Source organism: Sinocyclocheilus anshuiensis, unplaced genomic scaffold (assembly GCF_001515605.1).
Source record: "Sinocyclocheilus anshuiensis isolate Anshui unplaced genomic scaffold, SAMN03320099.WGS_v1.1 scaffold874, whole genome shotgun sequence".
NCBI classification, from domain to species: Eukaryota; Metazoa; Chordata; class Actinopteri; order Cypriniformes; family Cyprinidae; genus Sinocyclocheilus; species Sinocyclocheilus anshuiensis.
Window position 1 is genome coordinate 465,446 of NW_015538065.1, and position 21,677 is coordinate 487,122.

General features: G+C 38.6%; 1 protein-coding gene across 1 annotated transcript in view; it reads right to left on the bottom strand.

The window, feature by feature from the left end:
- Window positions 1–1,232: 1,232 nt before the first annotated feature.
- LOC107683514 (kin of IRRE-like protein 1) overlaps window positions 1,233–21,677 on the bottom strand; it is a gene marked incomplete at its 5' end in the record, with an annotated part of 23,366 nt that continues 2,921 nt past the window's right edge. The window contains 13 exons of the mRNA XM_016479569.1: window positions 1,233–2,948; window positions 4,120–4,197; window positions 5,073–5,200; window positions 6,032–6,139; window positions 6,693–6,909; window positions 8,416–8,516; window positions 9,611–9,737; window positions 10,091–10,218; window positions 10,583–10,731; window positions 10,973–11,078; window positions 12,180–12,330; window positions 12,460–12,617; window positions 12,790–12,939. Of these exons, the coding sequence (XP_016335055.1) occupies window positions 2,331–2,948; window positions 4,120–4,197; window positions 5,073–5,200; window positions 6,032–6,139; window positions 6,693–6,909; window positions 8,416–8,516; window positions 9,611–9,737; window positions 10,091–10,218; window positions 10,583–10,731; window positions 10,973–11,078; window positions 12,180–12,330; window positions 12,460–12,617; window positions 12,790–12,939 (2,219 nt within the window). The remainder of the gene's footprint in view (window positions 2,949–4,119; window positions 4,198–5,072; window positions 5,201–6,031; window positions 6,140–6,692; window positions 6,910–8,415; window positions 8,517–9,610; window positions 9,738–10,090; window positions 10,219–10,582; window positions 10,732–10,972; window positions 11,079–12,179; window positions 12,331–12,459; window positions 12,618–12,789; window positions 12,940–21,677) is intronic.

Here is a 21,677-nt window from a genome sequence, read left to right on the forward strand (position 1 = left end):
TTCCGATCTCAAACTTACATGAAAGTCCTACTAGCGTTTCGCTCCTCTGGGGCGCGAGACGTTAAAAACCACTCCAGACCTTTGACCTTAAATTAGTTCCAATTTGATCTTTAAGACGAATGTGATAGCAGCCTGATCTTAGATCAGTACGGGTGAGTTTGGATACCTAAGGCTGGATCAGACCTTCTCTGCTGTTCCCAACCCTCAAAAAAAAAGAAGAAAAAAAAAAGAAGAAAAACTCTAGGTCACTCGCGACCGAATAAATTCGCAAACAACGATAACAAACAAATCTGCATATTTTCTTGTTCGTTGAGGTGAATATCACCCAAATAAAGACTGATACTCTAACGTTGAACCTTTGGTCCAGAATCACTTACAGAAATATGACAAAAAAAATAAGATTTTCGGTAATATTCGAAACATAGAGAGAGAACGCTCTAGCCTAGTGTGCAAATGAGAGATTACATATCGATTATGAGGGTAATCTAAACTAGAATACTGGAATGCAGTGCAAACAATGACCCCACTACAAAAGCACCATGGAAAAGAGTGGGGCATTCCTATATATGAATATGTATATAGATTTATATATATATATATATATATATATATATATATTATATGTTTTATCTATTATATATATATATTCCATGGTTCTTAACTATTTGTAGGATAGTGAACTAAATGGCTGTCGCTGACCATGTCCGAAAACAGTTAAATGGCTTCCTCAACTATTCTCCCCAAAAAGTGCTTTTTTAAATCGAGTTGGACCTTTCTGCGCAAATACAGCTGCTCTGCTAATGGATTGGTCACTGCACTGGAAGGCTAGTAACCTGTTTAACGAGGTAGCTCAGCAAGCTGGATAGCCAGGTAGATGCAGATTTACACACAAAATAATAAATAATCATCTAGACTCAAAATACGTTGCTTTGGTCATCAGGAGTATTGTACGAGTATCGTGTGCTCTTCATTTCCTTTGTCGAATGCAGATCTTCATTTGAGAATGAATGGAAAAATAAAGATATTTGGATATTTTGTGACATAGGTAACCGTGTACAGTGGGGTCTATAAGCCTTCTTTTATAATATTCTAATGTTTAATAATTTTCTAATAAATTGGCTCATTTTTTTTCAGTTGTTTGTGAATTACCGGATAAATATTAAGATTTTAAAAAATCTTTAAAAAATGTAATTCTTTATAAAAATGGGAAAGGAGTTATATGATTTTATTAATTTATGTGACTTATCCAGGTCTAGAAATCACACTTTTAAAATTAGGCTGCCTTATACATTATCCATGTTTTTAAGGCAGCAAGAACCCTGGTTCTTCAAAGAAAAAAGGTTGTTTTCCCAATTTTTTGTAGTTGTATCATACTTTAATATTTGTTTTGTCTTATTTTAAATCATTTTCAGTCATCTTGAGACTACTTGGAAGTCCCCTGGTTGAAAACCATTGCTTTACTATATTTAACACATTATTACAATATTTAAATCTATCATACAGGATTCTGCAGTTTGTCCAAAACATCTCCAGATTTTTCAACAGATGGTCCATGTAATCCAGCATGATTTAAGGAAGTTTCAAAGAGCATCTCGGGCTTTAATGAAAACAAGAAAATCCTTTGTAAAAAGTTCTTCTCATGATCAAAATTGACTTTTGATTAGTGACCTATAATTGTGTAGAACCTTAAATATTTTGCTTCATTTAGCTTTTCCTGGTTTACATTTTTTATAATCCCGAAATTTTCGGTTTATGTCAAAATTTCAATAAAAAAATAATAATTTTGTGGTCTCCGACTTTTGGACCCCACTGTATATTGTGTAATTTGTCATTAAATGCCCTTTAAACTGAGTTAAGCTTAAGGAGAGTTTGAAGTTGAAGAAGCCATTGAAGAGAATTCATACATGTACTGTATCTCACATGACCATCTCTGTCAGAGACCACTGTTAAACAGACTACAAGCCTATAAGAGGCACCCTTCATTTCTCAGGAATTACCTTTGTGATCATGCTTATTAAAAGCATTCAGGATTTAGTGAACGGTATAAAGATCTTAGATCTTTTCTAGACACCAGTCTTTCTTGATTGTGACTTTCGCTTTCAGCTCCTGGAGCTGAGAAATTAATGTCAAGATGCTCCTGCCCTGCCTCCCATTCTCATTTCTCGGCCTCCATTTACTCTGAGCTTCTCTTTGTTTGTTCACCCTCAGTCTTTATCTCCGTTTCATTCATTATTTCCGTCCTGTGTATCTGTGTGAGTGTGTGTACTTATATGGCCAATATCAGCATAACATCAGCGTAACTTATGTTACGTACACGTGACGCTTCTCTTTTACACGTGTGTCTGCATCCTCTGTGTGTGTCGGTGGGAATAATCGGAATGCTGGGAGGTGTAGGAGAACCGTGTGGAACTGCCGTATTTCCCAAGTCCATTCTCTGGTGTTCCGGTTCCGCCTCCTGCGCCGACGCTCGGCCCGACTCCGTACAGCTCATACGCCGGCCCGCCTTCTAACGGGGCGAGGCTAGGCGGACCAAAACCCATCCGAAATGTCGGATAGTGCGGGTAGCCGTAATTTTCGTATCCGAGCTGAGCGGTAGAGTCCAAGAGGCTGCATTCAGCGGTGAAGTCGCTAGTCTGTGGGCCAGAACTGGGCGGAGGCTGCTGGGACTGTCCGGCGCGGGTGAATGTGTTGAACTGGGCGTAGCTGTTGTGCGAGAGTCTAGAGGGAGGGCGAGGGTCGTAGCAGCCCACTCGGGACCCCGGAGCCAAGCTGCTCGGTGTTCCCGGGCCTGCCGTAGCTCCGGGAGCTCCTGAGCTACTGCTCACAACGGCCGCGGCGCCCCCTGGCTGTCCGGAGGTGCGATAGTCTGAGTAGTGCATGGATCGGGAAGCGGGACGTCCCTCATCATGGGTGGAAGCTCGCACGTTGTAGTAGCCGTTTGTCGGGTCCTGCAAAAGACAACAGGCATGTTCAGTGTAGCTCATATGTGAACACTCGATTTTAAGTACATTTTGTACATTTTTAATTCTCTTTCACAATAAGGCAAAACATGCATTGTGGTAATACTGTTGGTGTTTTATGATAAATGCTACATTCTAGAGGTGGAACTAAAGATGCATTAAATTAATCAAAAGTGACTGTAAAGACTTTTACATTGTTACAAATTGTTTCAAATAAATGCTGTTCTTTTGAACTTTCTATTCATCAAAGAATCCTAAAAAAAAATGTATCACGGTTTTCACACAAATATATTAAGCAGCACATCTGGTTTAAACGTATAATAATAATGAATGTTACTTGAGCACCAAATCAGTATAATAGAATGATTTCTGAAGCATCATGTGACACTGAAGACAGGTAGTGTAATAATGTAGACTAGTAATGGCTACTGAAAATTCAGCTTTTTAAAAAAAACACAACAGTGTCACATTTTGGAAATATTTTTCCCATTCATTTTCTCCATAGGGATTTTAAAAAATTCTTCAATAAAGAGTTTTAAGCTATGAAGCGATCCTTCACGAATAACATTGCAAGCTTAAATTTGAAACAAAAAGCATTTGAAAATTAGGGAAAAAAGATATATGACTTTCTTGACTGTCATAAAATAATTTATTAACTTTATTATGGAATAAACTACTTATACAAAGCATTGCAAATAATATTCAGACAAACCCGAACTCACTGTACACTACATTATAGACCATTTATTATAAATATAACATACCATATATTTAAATTTTATAGCAAAATATTCATGCAGAAATATTAGGGAGACTTGATTATTATCTATTATACTCTGATTGACAGGTTTAATATTATTGGTAGTCAAGTTCTTCACAGGGAATTCGACAAATTAGCAAGTTTTATTTAAAAAGGAAGTTAAAAATCACACTTATGGATTCTACAGCAGCATATCCCAACCAAAAACAATCTTGGACCTAATGCTTGGTCTTTTAAGAAAGGTTAATAGGATAATTTTCCTACAGAGAAATTAATAGGATTTTTACACATGGGACCCGACTGTTGAGGTCTATAGAAGCTGCATGCATTAGTAAAACAAAGTACAGGTCATATATCGCTTATATTAGTATGTGCAGAGGTATCGGTGTGTCTGTTCACCTTGAGCTCGTAGTCCTGGCGCGTGTCCAGCGTGTCACTGCGTAACTCCTGTTTGAGGTCAATGTCATCTTTAAAAGGCTGGGAGGAGGGAGAGAGGGTCACAGAAGGTAAAAACTAAACCATAAACGACAAGAGAGCAACCAAGAGGGGGAGAGAGATGCAACGTAAGAGGGGAGGAAAACCAACAGGAGAGAAGAGGAGAAGAGAAGAGAAGGAGGATATAAAGGAAGAGAGGGAGGTTGAGAGAGAAAAAGGATTAATTTTACAGCTTTGGAAATGTTATTTAAGAGGAATTACATTAGAGGAAGATGATTAGTAATTCATTTTTGTAAAAGATAGAAGTGGCTTTGTTATGTGTTAGGCAAGTTTAGGAAATTTAGTACTGAAAGCATTGTGTAACACAAGTGTTAGTGAAATAATATTGAATAATTTTAGGGACAATTTGTTCACAGATCAAATCCTGTGGTCAATAATTGTGCATTTCAGTGTTATCAATTAATTAGTGTTAATGTTAATAATAAAAAAAAAGCATTTCAGTGCTGTTGTATCATCTTCAGAAGATTCACAAGACACACTGGCAAAAGACACAACATTACATCAAGATTCATTTTCACTTAATATTAGCACAGTAGTATTAATAATTAAAAATATTAATTGAATTAACCATATAAATGATGAAAATTACAAAATGTACAAAATAGTCCCGAATACATTATACATTATAATACTGTGAACAAAACTCAGCTAAACCAAACTGTTCATGAGTTTTAACTCGGCTAATCTCAACAAAATGTTTAATGCAATACTGAATAATTAGAAAAAATGTCAGTAAAGGATCAGTAATATTTAATGTTAAATAATTCAAGTATTGTGTTTGGTGTTAAAAGCTTCAAGTCTCAAAGTCCCTCTACTATCCTTCAGTTATTGCTGTGTGTGTTGTCAAAATTACTCACAGAGTACATGGCCTTAACCATGCGTGTTGCCGTGGAGACGCTCCCCGAGTCTTCCTCCAGACTGTGGGTCTCTTTGTTTATGGTCTCTACCTTGATATCTGGCTTGCCGAGCGTGACCCCTCGACGACCTGGAGAGTAAACATCTGATTCATCACCGCCCTGAGCATGCTTTTTGAAGTGTTTGTGGCTATTATTGATGTTCGTAAATATGGCTAAATATGCCCTTGGGTTTTGTGAGCATTTAGAGACACTTTTACTTCTACACTCTCAAAGACAAACTTTGCATGTCACTATTTGAAGGACTCACTACTTCAGATTACTGTTGGGCTAAATTAGGAGATGTTTACACAGCTCACTAGACAGGCTGAGAAATTATTTTAATAAGAAATGTATAAAAAAAATACTTTTAATAATATAGTTAAATAATTTACATTACTGTTTTCTGAAGTTTTAATCCCAGAAGGATGCGTTAAATTAAAAGACATTACAATCAACAATGACTATAAAATTTCAAATGATTCAGTGCAGTGATTTTTTACACTTTCTATCCATCAAAGAATCCTGAAAAAAATTATCATGGATTCTACGAAATATACTTATATGTGGTTAACATTAATAATAATAAGAAATGTTTCTAGAGCTCCAAATCTTATTAGTATGACTTCTGAAGGATCATGTGGAGCTGAAGACTGGAGTAATGATGCTGAAAATGTAAGTAAATGACATTTTAGCAAATACATTAAAATAGGAAGTTGTTTTAAATTGTAATAACATTTCACAATGTTCCTGTATTTTTGATGAGCATAAGTGACTCTTTCAAAAACATTTAAAACATTTTGCTAACCTCAAACTTTTGAACTGTACAATATAATTAATCATTTGAAATACCTAATCATTGTGAAAAGAAATTAAGAACAAAAAAACTCAGTGTCATTTGTATGTGATCTTTGATAACTTACTTCCTTTGCGTTGCCGATACAAAAACAGCACTAACGCTAGTAAACACAGGATAAGCAGAATCGAACAGCCGACGGTGCCTCCTGCAATGATCCCGACCGGCACTATTTCTATGCCAATGAAAAAGACAGAGAAAGATAAGCACCACGATGCATTTTTTATTTTTAGACAGAAAAGGATAGATATGAAGGCAAAAGGAAAGAGGGAATGTTACCGTGATATGTTGCAGACCAGACTGTGCCATGAACATGTGCATTAACCATTGCACTGTGGCTTTAATGTAGCAGTATAAATGTACTCACATACTGTATATTAAATAGAGAGAGTACTCCTAACCTGAGTTGACGTGACCCGAAGCAGATTTAGGTGATTCCATTCAAGCTATTTATTATTGAAAACTGTGCTCTTTTACTTTCAGTAGAGCACTCTACTGTACTCTAAAGATGACGCAGTATACAGTGAATTTTTGAAGACAAGAACTGTACAAAGTTTCATGACTAATGGACTAAACTGTACCTTATATATATAAAACACTTTCTTTGTTTGATGCCAGATTGACCACACAAATGATTTCAAGATCGCAAATTCAATATAACTGAAAATCACATGATTGTCCTTATTTATAAGTATTATATATGTGCACATGCAGGCACATATCCTCACCTGTCTCTTCCAGGGTGATGATCATGGTCCCAGGTCCGAATGAATTCCACGCGGTGCAGTTGTATGTGGACTGGAAGTCTGACTCCATGACGTTGTTGATGGTGAGGGTGGACAGCACTGCACTGCCCTGTGTGGTCAGTTTGCTCTGTTCTACTGTGTATCGTTCTGATAGGGTCCCCTTCTCTTTTTCCCACACATTTTCCTTCCATGCCCACACCTGGGACAAACACACAACAAACAAACACATGGTGTGAGAGATCACTCACATGGACTTCACATAAATCTCCAGTATGTGTCAGCAATGGGATGAATTTTGGGAAATCTGCAGGAAGAAAGGCGCAGGTTCAAGACGACACCGATAATTATTCTCTCTCTTTATATAAATAAAGAAATAATTATATATGCTTAAATCCTCAAAGTCCCAAAGGATCTGTTTATTTGCAGAAAATATACAACAATCTTTATTTGGATCCACAAAATGCTTCAGTCACTTATCTTCCTGGGCTCCACATGAAAATATAAAAATACATAAAAAATATAAAACAATTTATAATATAACAATAATAATAAAAACATACTGTAGTGTTTTTTTTCATATTTCAATTTCATTTTCATCTTCAGACACTGCACAATGGAGTAATGGCTGCCGAAAATTCATCTTTGCCATCACAGAACTAAATAAATTACATTTTAAAATATTCAAATAGAAACCAATTATTTCAATAACTTTATAGCTTCTACTGTATTTTTGATCAAATAAATGCAGACTTCTTTTAAAAACATAAAAAAAATTATTTCAAACTTCTGACTGTTATAATTGTGTACATATAAAATAATGAAATTTCCAAAGGAAAATAATTTAAATTCTATCAAGTAATGGCTGAGAAATAAATAGTATAAAATTAAACTAAAAAAATCTGCCGTTGCAGGTCCTGCAAGAAGCAAATGGACCAAAAATAATACCGTACAGTACAACATAATCTGTACATTTCATACAGGAGTGAAAAAAGAAATCCTTTATAAATATTTCGGATTTAAAAAGCATAAGTGCATAAAATGCACCTGAACTGTATCTGCTTCACATTGCCCGCATGAACACATATTTCACACCGGCAATGGAATAAATGGCCTTTCTGTGCTGAAACACGGGGTTGGATAATGGTGAGAAAGCACCAGTTCTCCTTTCAAAACCACTAAAACTGTTGTATTATTCATGCAGAGCTGTGAGAATATTTAAAAATGCATACCTCCACATGTTCATGGTAAGCTTCCATTTACCTCACAAACCAAGACATTTGAAAAAGCTGCGGCATTAAAAGAACGACTTCTCTGTTCCCATATTTCATATTTCATAAATCTCATCCTGGAGATGCATCAGGACTGAGCTGCGCGTCATTTTAAATTAGAATCACTTGTGGTTCAGAGAAGGGATGTGTCATATATGCAGCTACAGCAGAACCATCTACAGCAGAGAGTTTTACTTTGGGCTCAGGCCTAGTTTGAGTTAGTCTTAAACTAAAAACTCAAGAAACTGGTTAAGGTGAGCTCATCTGCTTTCTCAGGCTAAAATTACATTTTGAAACCAGCTTTCCCATGGGTATCCAGATGGTGAATAATAAGAAAAGGGTAAAGTATCAGTTATTAGAATTGTTTAGAAATCTTTATGTACATTTCTGTGGAAAGTAGCATGAATGTAAATGCAAGTAATTGTAATGTAACTTACGATCTTGTCAGGAGGAGGGGTGCTGGCAATGTAACACTTGACTTCCCCTCTCTCCCCTCGAACTGCATACTGCACCGGTTCGCTTGAGATGATGGGTGGACCTGCACAAAAAACAGTCCAAAACAAAAAGCATAAACAACAGAAACTATATTATCAGTAAAACTGCTTAAAACATATACTATTATGTAGTTGATATTGGTGGATACTGGTTTTGCTTTAGGCAGTGTTATTTTAATATCACTGAGATGCTTTTATAGTTTTTAATATTTTGAATTAGCTTTTATATTTTCTGTTTTAATTTTATTATTAGTTTGGTTTATTTATTATTTATTTTTTATGTCTATATAGTGTTTATTTATTTTTTTAGATTTAATTATTTTAATACATTGTTAAGCTAAATGTTGCCTTGACCGTTTTTTTTATATTTTATTTTATTTCATTTCAAGTTTATATTTCAAATAACAAAAGCTTTTATGGTTTTAGTTTTAGTTGACTACAGTTTTAGTTGATCTGTAGTTGTAGTTTTTTGTTGACCTGGCTTTATGACCCAGAACTGAATTTGAACGTACAAAAAAACAACAACAACAACTATACACTGAAATGTATTGATATCATACTTTCTATTCTCATAAAGGGATGTCACACAGCCTCTCTAAGCTGCCATCTGCTTTATTTGGCTATAGCTTCTACCAAATGACAGATGAATTTCCACCAAAATACTGTTTGAGGATGCATGAACTTTGACATCACCAAGAAATGTGTTGTCTCTTCCCTTTTAAATCTTGGTAAGATTATTTATTATGTTATTTTAACTAAATACAATTATACTTTTAGTTGCATTTCATTATTTGCATTTAACATGCTTTTTCCCCTATAGAGTCTTTGACCTATTTTTTGGATTGTGGCCCAACAGTTGGGTCGATGACAGTGATGGTAAAATCATCTGCTCAAATCGAACCCTTGCCAAAAGTAACAAAATATAGGTCCGGGTCGCTAAAGACCCGAATATGTAATAATGATTGGCGTATCATCCATGCATTTAAGGGTTAACTAGTAACTAAATCAAAGTTTGATTAATCACTAAACGCAGAACTCACAATGAGCTAAATATTGATAAAAAACCTTGAAAGCTGCATGGTTTTAAAAAAGTGTTTTATTATTTCTTAGTACAACAGGATAAAAGAGCTGTACTGACCGTTGACTGTGAGTGTGACCTCTGTCTCGCCGACTCCGATCCTAGGCACGATGGCCTTACACACATACTGACCAGCATCTGCCTGACTAACGGACTTCAGATAGAGCTGGTTATTATTACTCAAAACCTGTGCATTAGACAGGGAGAGAGACAGAGGGAGGGAAAAAAGATGCTGTAAAACCTGTTCACTGTAGACATTATCTAAAAAGAAACAAATGGAACGAAGGATTGCAGCTTCAACATCAAAACACAGTTGGAAGATAAATATGGAAGAGAAGCAGAGCCAGGAAAAGAAGGACACATATGGAGAACACTCACTGAAGAGAGATAAAGTCAGAGGGAAAATGTCATAGTCAGACAAAAAAGTAAACTGTAGAGAAAAAATGGATAGCCTATATCTTAGTAAGAGAGAAGAACGAAAGAACTGAACACGTAATAGGAAGTAGCTTTTACTCAACAGATCCACAGGCATATGCTCACCATGCTTGAACCCTTTTTTGTCCAGGTTAGTGTGAGGGGAGGATTTCCCGCCCACTTGCAATTTAAAGTGACGTCCGAGTCTACATCCACCGTTACTGGTTTAGGCTCGACAACCAGGATAGGGCCAACTGCATGAAACAGAGATTAAAAAAGGTCAGGTTTTTGCATTTAATATGATTATTTATATGACAACTATGATTAGAAGCTCCCTACACTGACAAATTCAACAAGAGATGTAGATACGATGGATGGATGGATGGATGGATGGATGGATGGATGGATGGATGGATGGATGGATAGATAGATAGAATGGCAAAAGGATGGATAGATAGATAGATAGATAGATAGATAGATAGATAGATAGATAGATAGATAGATATTGCACTATACAGACACAGTGGACAGCTTTAATTACTAGGTAATCTGCTTCACATATTAAATTTCACCTTAGGATGTTCTAGACTAGGTTGCATTTCTGAAGTTAAGACTCACAGTGGACATCGACGAGTATGCTGACGTTTGTGCTGCCCACAGCATTGAACACTTGGCAGGACACAGGCTCAGTGAAGAAAGAGTGATCAGCCTTGGTGACAAAAACACTCTCTCTCGCCCCCTGTATGACCACACCTCCCTTTGCCCACCTAGCAAAGCCAAAAAGAGCCAATCAGTGACGCATAAGCAGATATGAAGAGAGACCCATGAAGCATGTACAAAAAGGAATTCAAGGGTACAACTGCCGTAACAGAAAATAATTGAAGATATATGGGGCTTAATACTACTTAAAGGACGTCTTTATCTCCCTGATAAAACAAGTCATTAATTTTTCATCTCACAGAATGTAAAAGGAACCACTTTAAGCTTCACATTTAGTAAGAGACATACTTATAACCCATAATAGGTGGGTTGGCAGTAGCTTGGCAGGTGAAGGTCACTCTCTCTCCTTCCAATACGGAGCGAGGCTCAATGGATAACGTCACCAACGGTGGGTCTGCAGAGAGCATTCAGAATACATAATAAAGCCATAGTCATTCATTAGACCAAAGGCAAGTTGAAGGACTGAAGGTTGAAGGTAAGGAGCTGGAGTGGATGTGGAAGTCAACACAAGGGAAACTACTAATAAAGCGCAAGAACGTAGATGAATGTCACGGTTCCTCCTAATGGTTCATGCTATCATCTTAAAGGGGTTTTAACCTCTTAGAAGGTTTTCATGTGCTACTTTGTAAAGCTGCTTTAGTACAGTTTGTAACCTATTGTGGGTTGAGTAGACGGCCAATGAATACAGCACTGACTGGCCAGATGTGGGAGGTCCTTCTCTCTTACATTTATCTTCCTACACTGTAAAATATGTTTGGTCTGTGCTTCATGTGGTTTTATTCAAGCCAAAAGGATTATTTAATATGACTGAATCTACCTGACTAAATTAGGTTACACCAACAAAGGTCATTTTTAAGGGTTAGATCAAACAGAAATAGATATTTAAGAGAAACAATTGCACCAGGAATGGGCTGGGACTAAAAAAAGAGCCCTGTATATATAAATTTGTAATGTTTTTGAAAGAAATCTATTGTGCACCTCCTAGTGATGCATTTATTTGATCAAAAATACAGTAAAAACAATATTATTGTGAAATATTATAACAATTTAGAATAACTGTTTTCTATTTTAATGTCTTTTAAAATTCAATTTAATAGCTGAATTTTTAGCAGCCATTTCTCCAGTCTTCAGTAATCATTCTAATATGCTGATTTGGTGCTCAAGAAACATTTATTATTATCATCAAAGTTAAAAACAGTTACAGTAGTGCTTAACATTTTTTATGTAAACTGTAAACCGTTTTTCAAGATTCTTTGTATTTTCTTTTAAAAATAATAATACATTTTTATTTTTAAAAAAGTTTAAATGATAGTGTATGCAGGGTACAAACCATTTTGTACAATTATATATATATATATATTCATTAAAAAAATGTAAAAAAATAATAAAATAAAATAAAATATATTGGCACGACTGGCTTCCTCAACGATGAGACTTGGGCTCTTTTCTCTTTCCTTGTAAATGTTATTGAAACTGGAAAGGATTTTAGACTTACGGTGTACGTTGAGGGTGACAGTGGCCCGTTTGCCCATCGGCACGGCCAGGTTAGTAGCGACACAGGTGAAGTTCTTCCCCGTGTCTGTATCTACTGGTGAAATGGGCAGGTAACTGCGAGTGGTCACGCGTTTCCTGTCTGGAAGCACCTCCTGCATAGCAAAAAGACACAGAGCATATCAATACCTCTGTGCTTGAGTACATAAGCTATTACATACCTACAAACCCATGCATGTTTTGCTTTAGATTTACATTTATTCTCATGAGTGTGTATGTCTCACCGTGGTGCTGAAGGCCCCCTCTATCAGCAGGCCGTCTTTCTGCCACTCTATGACAGAGGCAGGTTTGGCTCCGCGGGACACGCAGCTCATATTGTATGGGACCCCTGCTGTGAGGAGGATCTCCGGGGCCCCCTCAATCACCGGCTCATCGGGAGGAACTACACACACAAACACATATGGAGTTCAATTATTAATAGCAACATCTCATAAATCTATTCATTTCATAACACATTAACCCCTTCATTACATCACAGCAAACATCTAAAACAGCAAGCTTTTAGCATGCACTGACCATTCAGACTCTCTTCTAAGCAAACACACAGCACTCACTGAGGACGGTGAGTTTGGCCCGTCGCGAGCGCAACGCTGCCTCCGTGGCCTGGCACTCATAGAGAGAGTCGTCTGAGAGTTCAGCAGCTGAGATCTCCAAATTATACTGCCCAACATCCACCAGCCGCAACACTCGATACCGCGGCCAGGCTGCAAGAGACATGCACACACAGACCACAACTTGCCACTTTTAGTGATGATTTGAAGACTGATAGTCTTCATTTCAACACAAATATACACTAAATCATGAAAAGTGAGTTGTCTGATTGGTTTTTAGCGTGTTGCTATGTGGTTTCCATATGCTTGCTAAAAAGTTCTGAGTAGTTGTTCAAAAATAATTTCTGAAAGGACAATAAACTAAATAATAAACAAAACTAGTTTTAATTTGAACTTGAGAGTCATGGTTTTAGAATATCATGTCGCATGCAAGACGTGATGTGACCCAGTGGTCAAAGATGTTCATCTAGCACATGATTACACAGGAAAACAATTGAAAAGCATCGCAGTGAAATAAAAAAGGTCTGTGTGGATTGCCCCTTAAAGTGTTGCTATATGGTTTGTAAAGTGATGCTATGCTATGGGGGGGGTGTTTGTGAAAAAAGCCTACCCTTAAATCTCATATTCTTGTCTCAAGAAATCTACACATTTTTTTTCATCCATTTTGCTCAGACAAGAAATAGCACACTTCTAATCAACAAACCACTTAATTTGTGGTATCAATCTGCTTCAAAAATGGTGTGAGACCAAATACACGCTTGATTTACTTAGAGATTTGAGATTTGAAAAGAAATAAACTCTTTACTGAGAGATCTGAGATTTGGGGAAAAAAAAAAAAAAAAAACTTGCCCTGATTACATAACCCGGGTTTTTTTTGGGCAGTGTTTCCCCCAACAAATAGGCCCTAGCCCGGCCCTGGCCCGTGACGTTCAGGCTCTAGCCCGGCCCTTGTCTGACAGCTTATCAGAATTATCGACCCAAGCCCGTCTTTTTTCCCTCTTCTCCCAAAACACCTTATACTACTGTTTCAGCTATATTAAAATAGTTCAGTTTTGTATGTAATGGCAAAGTGATTATATTTCGTTGCATAATAATAGCATATAACAATGTTTTAACGTTAAACCTAGATAAATGTGCGCTATATCCAATAGTTTATGCGGAGATGCTTTGCAGGACATGGAGGCGCTAGCGCGACCACTTGCATTTTTTTCAGTGGATACGCCGTCATTTTTACTCATAAAGTTAAGAGTAATACATCACTCGTAACTGTAAAGGGTCTACTTTTATTTGGCAACTTCATCCTTGTGACACCAACTCAGAAAACACTAGTTTATTAGTAAATAATTCAAATATCTCCTTACTATTTTCCCCTGGCACATTCATGGTAATTACTTTTGCTGGGCCTTTGCGGGAAGCTTTAGCCTATTGCGTGCAGATCTCTTCAGCTGCGCTGACTGCACGCTCTGCTGCTGCTGCTGCTGGACACTGGTGTACTCACACTAGGCGTTTTGAACCCTTGGTTGGTTTGTATTGATGACGTAATATGTAAATAATATGCGTGTGTCCCGTGAGACTTGCACTTGGACCATAGTGCAGCCCAGTGGAAAAAAAGGTTGAGAACCACTTCTCTAAGCAATAGTAACAGTGACGTATTCCTACTAACAAGGAAAAAAATTACGTTTTCCACCACTGAGTGGCAGTACAGTTTGCGTGATATATGCTAGCGCTATGACATGGACATTTCCAGCTTCTGCTGCAAGAGAAATGACAAAAATTCTGCTGTGAATTACATCACGCATCCCCAACCCACACAGCCCTCTCTACAGTGGGATTGAGTTATCAGTGTATGCTGTGCGCATGTATTTCTGCGTGTGCACATTTGTGTATGTGTGTGTGTGTGTATGTGTGTGTGTGAATGCAGGATTTGTTCACATGCTTTTATATGAAAACCACGGGGACAACCCAGTGAAGCATCACAGTGTAAATACAACTACACTGAGTCAAAGTGAGAGAGCAAGAGAGAGAAATCTTCCTCATGCCTTTTAATGAATCTGGCAAATGCAGCAAATGTAGTTTATCAGGTCCACATTTATCTATTTATAATGGCAGAGGTTAAAAATACCACATCCTGCCCTCACTGTTCTCATGACAGTCCACAAGGAGTGAGAAAAGATGAGCTAGTGGAGCAGAAAGCAAAAGAGCAAAGGGGAAGAGAGGACAAAAGTGAGACAGAAAACAAGCAAACAGGGAAACACGGAAAACAGCGAGAAAGATGGCAGATGAAATTAAAGGAGTGTACATAGGGAAAACAGAAAAGAAGGAAAGTAATACACACGTTCCTACATTTTCTGAAGAAAAAGTGTTCTGAGCGATTGCTAAGGTGATCAGGGTACATTTTAGTGTGTTGCTATGTGGTTGCTAAAGTGTCATGGGGGGGGGTTGCTGATTAATCGGCACTGACAGGTCTGCGTCTGTTGCTGGAATGGCTGAGGGTCTGCTGTCATTAAACGCAGCAAGAGCGGCCTCTAGAGGTGAATGGACCCTTTTCACATTTCCGGGTTTCTCAGCAGCGGAAGTCGTCATAATTGGGTTAACTTGAATAGCAGTGAATGGGAGAGCAGTCATCACAGTCTTGTGAAAAGGGTCCATCACTGACGCCTCATGCTGTTTGTTTTGACACACGAAGCTGCTCGCAGCACAGAGCAGCACACTTTAAGGGCTTTTCACACTGAACGTGAAAATCGGTGCGAATGTTCGGTGCGATGACGTGTTTGAATCGAAACAATAGATCCCTAATGGGGCTTTTCACACTAGGCGCGATCATTTTTTTTCGTCCTGTGTGTCGATTTTTTTCCCTGTTGCTCCGCGATGAAACGGGCCGTCCAATCAGATTTGCGCTTAGATCACGTGCCCGGAGCAGCTGTTGTTGCACAAAAGGGTGAGAATGGTGGCGCTGTTTCGAAAACCAATGTAAACAAACCCCAAAGAAGAGTATCCCGGTAGAGAGAAGAAAGTGGATGCTGAGTTCTTGTTATCGTTGGTATTTGAGAACAGATTTATTGTCACGTTTTTTACACAGAATAACATTTCTATTAATTCTCCACTGAATTATGTGATCTGGAGAGCACAGTCCATTTTATTCCACGTGCGCGAGAGCGCATTCACTCAAGATCTGTCAATCATCTCTTGCCCTTCCGTATTCACCTTTTTCTTGCTGTAAAAATGGGCATGGCCATTTGTAAATTTTATGGGTCTAGCTTCCGGTCTCATCCGCGTCCAGCTATTTTTAGTTGTACAGAACCGCTCGTTTTGCTGCTTGATATTGAAAATTTTGTATGTCTTCCCATATTATTTTAATGTATTATCTTAATTATGAACACACTGGTTTGTAGTGCAAACAGTTTTATTATTTACTGCACATTGTTATTCTTCTCGTTATTTCCATATAGCGGCTAATGAACCGGAAGTCTCACCCACAGGCTTACTTCCACGTTGAAGAAAAAGGTGGATATAAAAAAAAAATAGAGAAACATTTGTCTACACGTGAAATATTAAAGCAAATAGACATATGATTATGAAGATATATTTTCTGTATGTTTTTATGCAGCTCACGGTATTTTTATAACAATAAAGGATGTTTATGACAAGCAGGTAGCGTTCAGTCTATTATAAAACATACAAAGAGTGCATGTCTACCTATTATAGAATCAAAATCCATTTTAGATCACAATAGGAAGTTATTACAAGCACTCGATGATGGTTTAAAGTGGGGTTTGAGCAAAAACATTAATAATTACATGCATTTTGAAATGTAGCTTGATGCTATTTGTACCTCTAATTAGATTTTCAAATGTATTTTTGTAAGCATTATGGATAGTTTGTGTTTCTAATGAAGAACCAAAAGTTATTTATCTTAATTTAATGCTGTATATTGAGCAGCGAACAATGCAAAAGCCATATACAAGATACATGGGCTACATGAGGCATTGTTGGTCTGTGCCACCTAGCGTGCAGGCGTGAATTAGCAGAAGGCGATCAAACGTTTCGCATTCGATGTGAAAGCACTGTTCGTTGGCAATTCGCCTCGCTTTTTCGTATCGCGCTCAGTGTGGAATGGCCTGTATAATGCCTGTTAAGAGAAAACATCATAGAACCTGTTTAATGTTTAATGTTGAATGGGCTCCACCCGTAGTACCTGTTTTAACGTCTGATAATACTGTACAACTATGTGGTGACTACAAGGTAACGGTAAAAAAAGTTTCAAAGTTGAAACAGTACCCCATTCCACGGATTCAAAATTTGTTTGCAACTCTGAGTGGACAGAACCCTGTTGAAAAAAAGCATATGCTGGTTGGGTAAGTTTTGAATCATGGCATCTGTTTTGAGCTGGTTTAAAGTGGTCCTGAGCTGGTTTAAGCTGGTCCTAAGCTGGTCCTAAGCAACTAGCTCCTGTTCAGGACCAGCTCATAACCAGCTTATAACCAGCTCATGACCAACTAAGGAACAACTTAAACCAGATCATGACCAAGGACTAGCTTAAACCAGCTCATACCAGCTGCCATGCTTCAAAACATACCTAACCAGCATAGGCTGTTTTTTTTTTCAACAGGGAAGTTCACAAAATTGGATATGGGCCATGCTTATTGCATTGCATTAGATGCAGAAATTTCAGGGTTGTTTACTTACTGTTTGGAGTCTCTTCTAGTCCCGGCCAACTTCCAATGGACCACTGAGGGGGTACTGCAAGGTCTTCCGCATGTGGCAGTTTTCCTGTATGACATCTTGGTGACTGGTTGTAATGATGAGGAGCATCTCCAAACTCTTGCTAGAGTATTGGATAGATTATAGGAAACAGGACTGCAGTTGAAATGTAGTCAATGTACCTTCATGCCTTTAGATGCAGATTTAAAACAGTACGTATACAGTTTGTTTTCATGTCATTATAAAACAATTAATTTGCTGATTAGATGCTGCATTAGTATAGAAAGCAGTATGTTTGCCACCAGGGCTGAGAGGACGCTGACATTAGTAGCACCTCAAACGGTTAAAAGAGTGTGACAAAAACACACACAAGTCCGGTGTTCTGACGATTTGTGCTACCCGCTCAGATTGTGCTACCTCCTTTTAAAAAGATTGGTAGCACAAATCGATTGTGCTACCAGCATCTTATTCATGTGGTTTGAGGCTTTTTTAATGTCCATACCTACCCCTACCCTAAACTTACCCTTAAAACAATGCAAATATATTTCTGGTAGCATGTTTCGTCGGTACACCGGCTCAAATGTTTATTTGTTATGATTGTTACCATCTATTTGAATTAGTTTATATCCAGCAGGTCACTTTTATGCATTTGTTATCTAGCGAAGTAGCATATTTACAAATTCATATGTTCATGTAGCCGACAAAAACATATGATGAGAAAATCATCAAGCATTTTAAAATAGATGAAAATGTGTGAGAGTGTACATACAGTATATATACTAGGGGTGCAACGGTACACGTATTCATACCAAAAATTTTTGGTACGGGTCTTTCGGTTCGGTACAAATGTGTACCGAACAAATCGTTCAATTTTTTCAGGAAATTCAGACAATAAATGCCGTTTTGGCACTCTTTGATGTGGCGTGACAGATCGCCGTATACTAACGCTTCAGTTCAAACAGCAGCGCGAAGCGTGAGCACGATCATCCCTTCCTCTTTACTACTAGTTTTAAAGTACAATATACATGAATGAACATCTCACCCCTGACATAATCCGTCAATTAGTGTTTCAACCACGGAAAGACGTCATTAAAACAGTTTCTAAACAAAATGTCCGTAGCATTTCATTTACCTAAGGCAAGTCATCAGTGTCTACACTACAGCTAGTTATTTGCTAGAGAAATTAAGTCGAAATATTTTTGACTATTCTTCATTATATTTACTTTACCTGTTAGTGATGTCTTAATTAATTAATGTATGTGTTTAAATAAATATTTTCTGTAACAAGTTATGACTTGGAAAATGGAAAATTATTATATTTCAACAACAAATGAAGAGTTTATTTGCAAAAACCAATAAACGCCACTTTAAAAATAAATGAGCTGATTGCCGTGCATTATTCTCCACATCTGAACCCTAAACACGTTTTGTCAAAAAAGCCGGTTTTGTCCACTTTCAAGGCATCGTGGGTTCACGTTTTACTGCAGAAGCTGACAAGCGCCCTTGTTGTTTTTGAACAGAAGCCGATAAGTCAATTTTAGCGAATCAGCGCGCTGTATTCAGGTCAGGTGACAAGGCTACTTTCACTTTGAAAAGACGTGCTAGCTGAGAGGAGTTTTGTCAAAGCTGACTAAAAGTGATCAAGAAATGATAATTTCGACAAACTTAATGAACCTGTGATGTCTTCTTCAGGGCGAAAAAGGAAAATAAAAGCTGAAACGTTTTCACGGAACCTTGCAAAAGCAGCGCGTTACAATGGTGAGGGAAAAGCTCCATGTATTGAGTGTAATCACATCCATAAAGTTTATGATCACAACAACAACGTTTGTCAGGCATCTACATTGTCATCTGAGGAGATTACACGAGTGTTTTTTTAAACTCTAAAACATGAAATGTGGAGTCATCTGCTTTTGCCAAAAAACGATTGTTGGAGTTATCTGCTTTTGCTATAAAACAAACTTTTAATATGTAAAAAAAACATACTTTCAATTAACTTTAATTCTGTAAATTACCTGTATTTGTTTAAGTTATTATTACTTAATCTAAACAACCCAACTGCAGTTTGATTGATATTACTTGGAATGCGAAATAAAAAAAACTTGATTTTTTCGGATAAATGCCGTTTTGGCACTCTTTGATGTGGCGTGACAGATCGCCGTATACTAACGCTTCAGTTCAAACAGCAGCGCGAAGCGTGAGCACGATCATCCCTTCCTCTTTACTACTAGTTTTAAAGTACAATATACATGAATGAACATCTCACCCCTGACATAATCCGTCAATTAGTGTTTCAACCACGGAAAGACGTCATTAAAACAGTTTCTAAACAAAATGTCCGTAGCATTTCATTTACCTAAGGCAAGTCATCAGTGTCTACACTACAGCTAGTTATTTGCTAGAGAAATTAAGTCGAAATATTTTTGACTATTCTTCATTATATTTACTTTACCTGTTAGTGATGTCTTAATTAATTAATGTATGTGTTTAAATAAATATTTTCTGTAACAAGTTATGACTTGGAAAATGGAAAATTATTATATTTCAACAACAAATGAAGAGTTTATTTGCAAAAACCAATAAACGCCACTTTAAAAATAAATGAGCTGATTGCCGTGCATTATTCTCCACATCTGAACCCTAAACACGTTTTGTCAAAAAAGCCGGTTTTGTCCACTTTCAAGGCATCGCGAGTTCACGTTTTAACGTGACGTCTCCGTTCCCTCCTTCAGGGAATGAGGGTTATATATGTAACCGAGATGTTCCCTTTCAGTCGCCCTGTGCGAGCCACCTGCACCTCTTTTTGGTGTAGGCCGGGGCTCGCAACAAGAAGACCATTCACCGTTGTCGTAGCACTACCCACTCAGTGAGATGTGATTGTAACCTCCAATTTTCTTAGTGATATTTGGTGCCAGTGTATCAAGATGACTCTCAGTGCCTCTACCCGTTTGAGGTGAGAACACAGAAGGATACCGGCTCCACACGAAGACTATAGAATCTAGTGAACGTGTTAGGGGTCGCCCAGCCCGCAGCCCTACAGATATCTGCCAGCGAGGCGCCACGAGCCAGCGCCCAGGAGGATGCAACACTTCTAGTACGAAGGCTATAGAATCTAGCGAACGTGTTGGGGGTCGCCCAGCCCGCGGCTCTACAAATATCTGTCAGCGAGGCGCCACAAGCCAGCGCCCAGGAGGATGCTCCTAGTAGAGTGAGCTCGCAGAGCGGGCAGGGCACACCCTGTGCCTGATAAGCCAGGGTGATGGCATCCACTGTCCAGTGGCCCATCCTCTGCTTAGAGATGGCATTCCCCTTCTGCCGGCCTCCGTAACAGACAAAGAGCTGGTCTGAGGTCCTAAAGCTTTGTGTCCGGTCTACGTAGCATCTCAAGGCCCGGACGGGACAGAGCAAAGCTAGGGCTGGGTCTGCCTCCTCCGGGGGCAGCACTTGCAGGCTCATCACCTGATCCCTGAAGGGAGTAGTGGGAACCTGGGGCACATAGCCGGGCCGGGGCCTCAGGATTACCTGTGAGTCAGCCGGCCCAAACTCTAGGCACGAGTCGTCGACCGAAAATGCGTGCAGGTCCCCTACTCTCTTGATGGAGGCCAGTGCAAGCAGGAGCAGAGTTTTCAATGAAAGAATCTTTAGCTCGACTGACTGCAAAGGCTCAAATGGGCCCTGCTGTGGTGTTTTAAGCACTAGAGACAGGTCCCAAGAGGGAATGGAGGGGGGCCGGGGAGGATTTAACCTTCTCGCCCCCCTAAGGAACCTGATGACCAGGTCATGCTTACCTACCGACTTCCCTTCCACGGGGTGATGGTTAGTAGCAATCGCAGCGACATAAACTTAAAGGGTGGAGGGAAACAGCCTTCACTCCAGCCCTTGCTGCAAAAAGTAAAGAACGACCCTGATCGGGCATCTCCGGGGGTCTTCTCGGTGAGAAGAACACCACTCAACTAACAGGTTCCACTTCAAAGCGTAAGCGTGTCTCGTAGACGGTGCTCTAGCTGAAGTGATGGTGTAAACTTCCTCTTGGGGTAGGTCACCAAGAACCTCCGCGTCCCGTTCAGGGACCAGACATGAAGTTTCCAGAGGTCTAGACGCGGGTGCCAAAGGGTGCCCCGTCTCTGAGTCAGTAGATCCTTCCTCAGAGGAATCGGCCAAGGAGGGGCTGTCGCGAGGAGCATTAGTTCTGG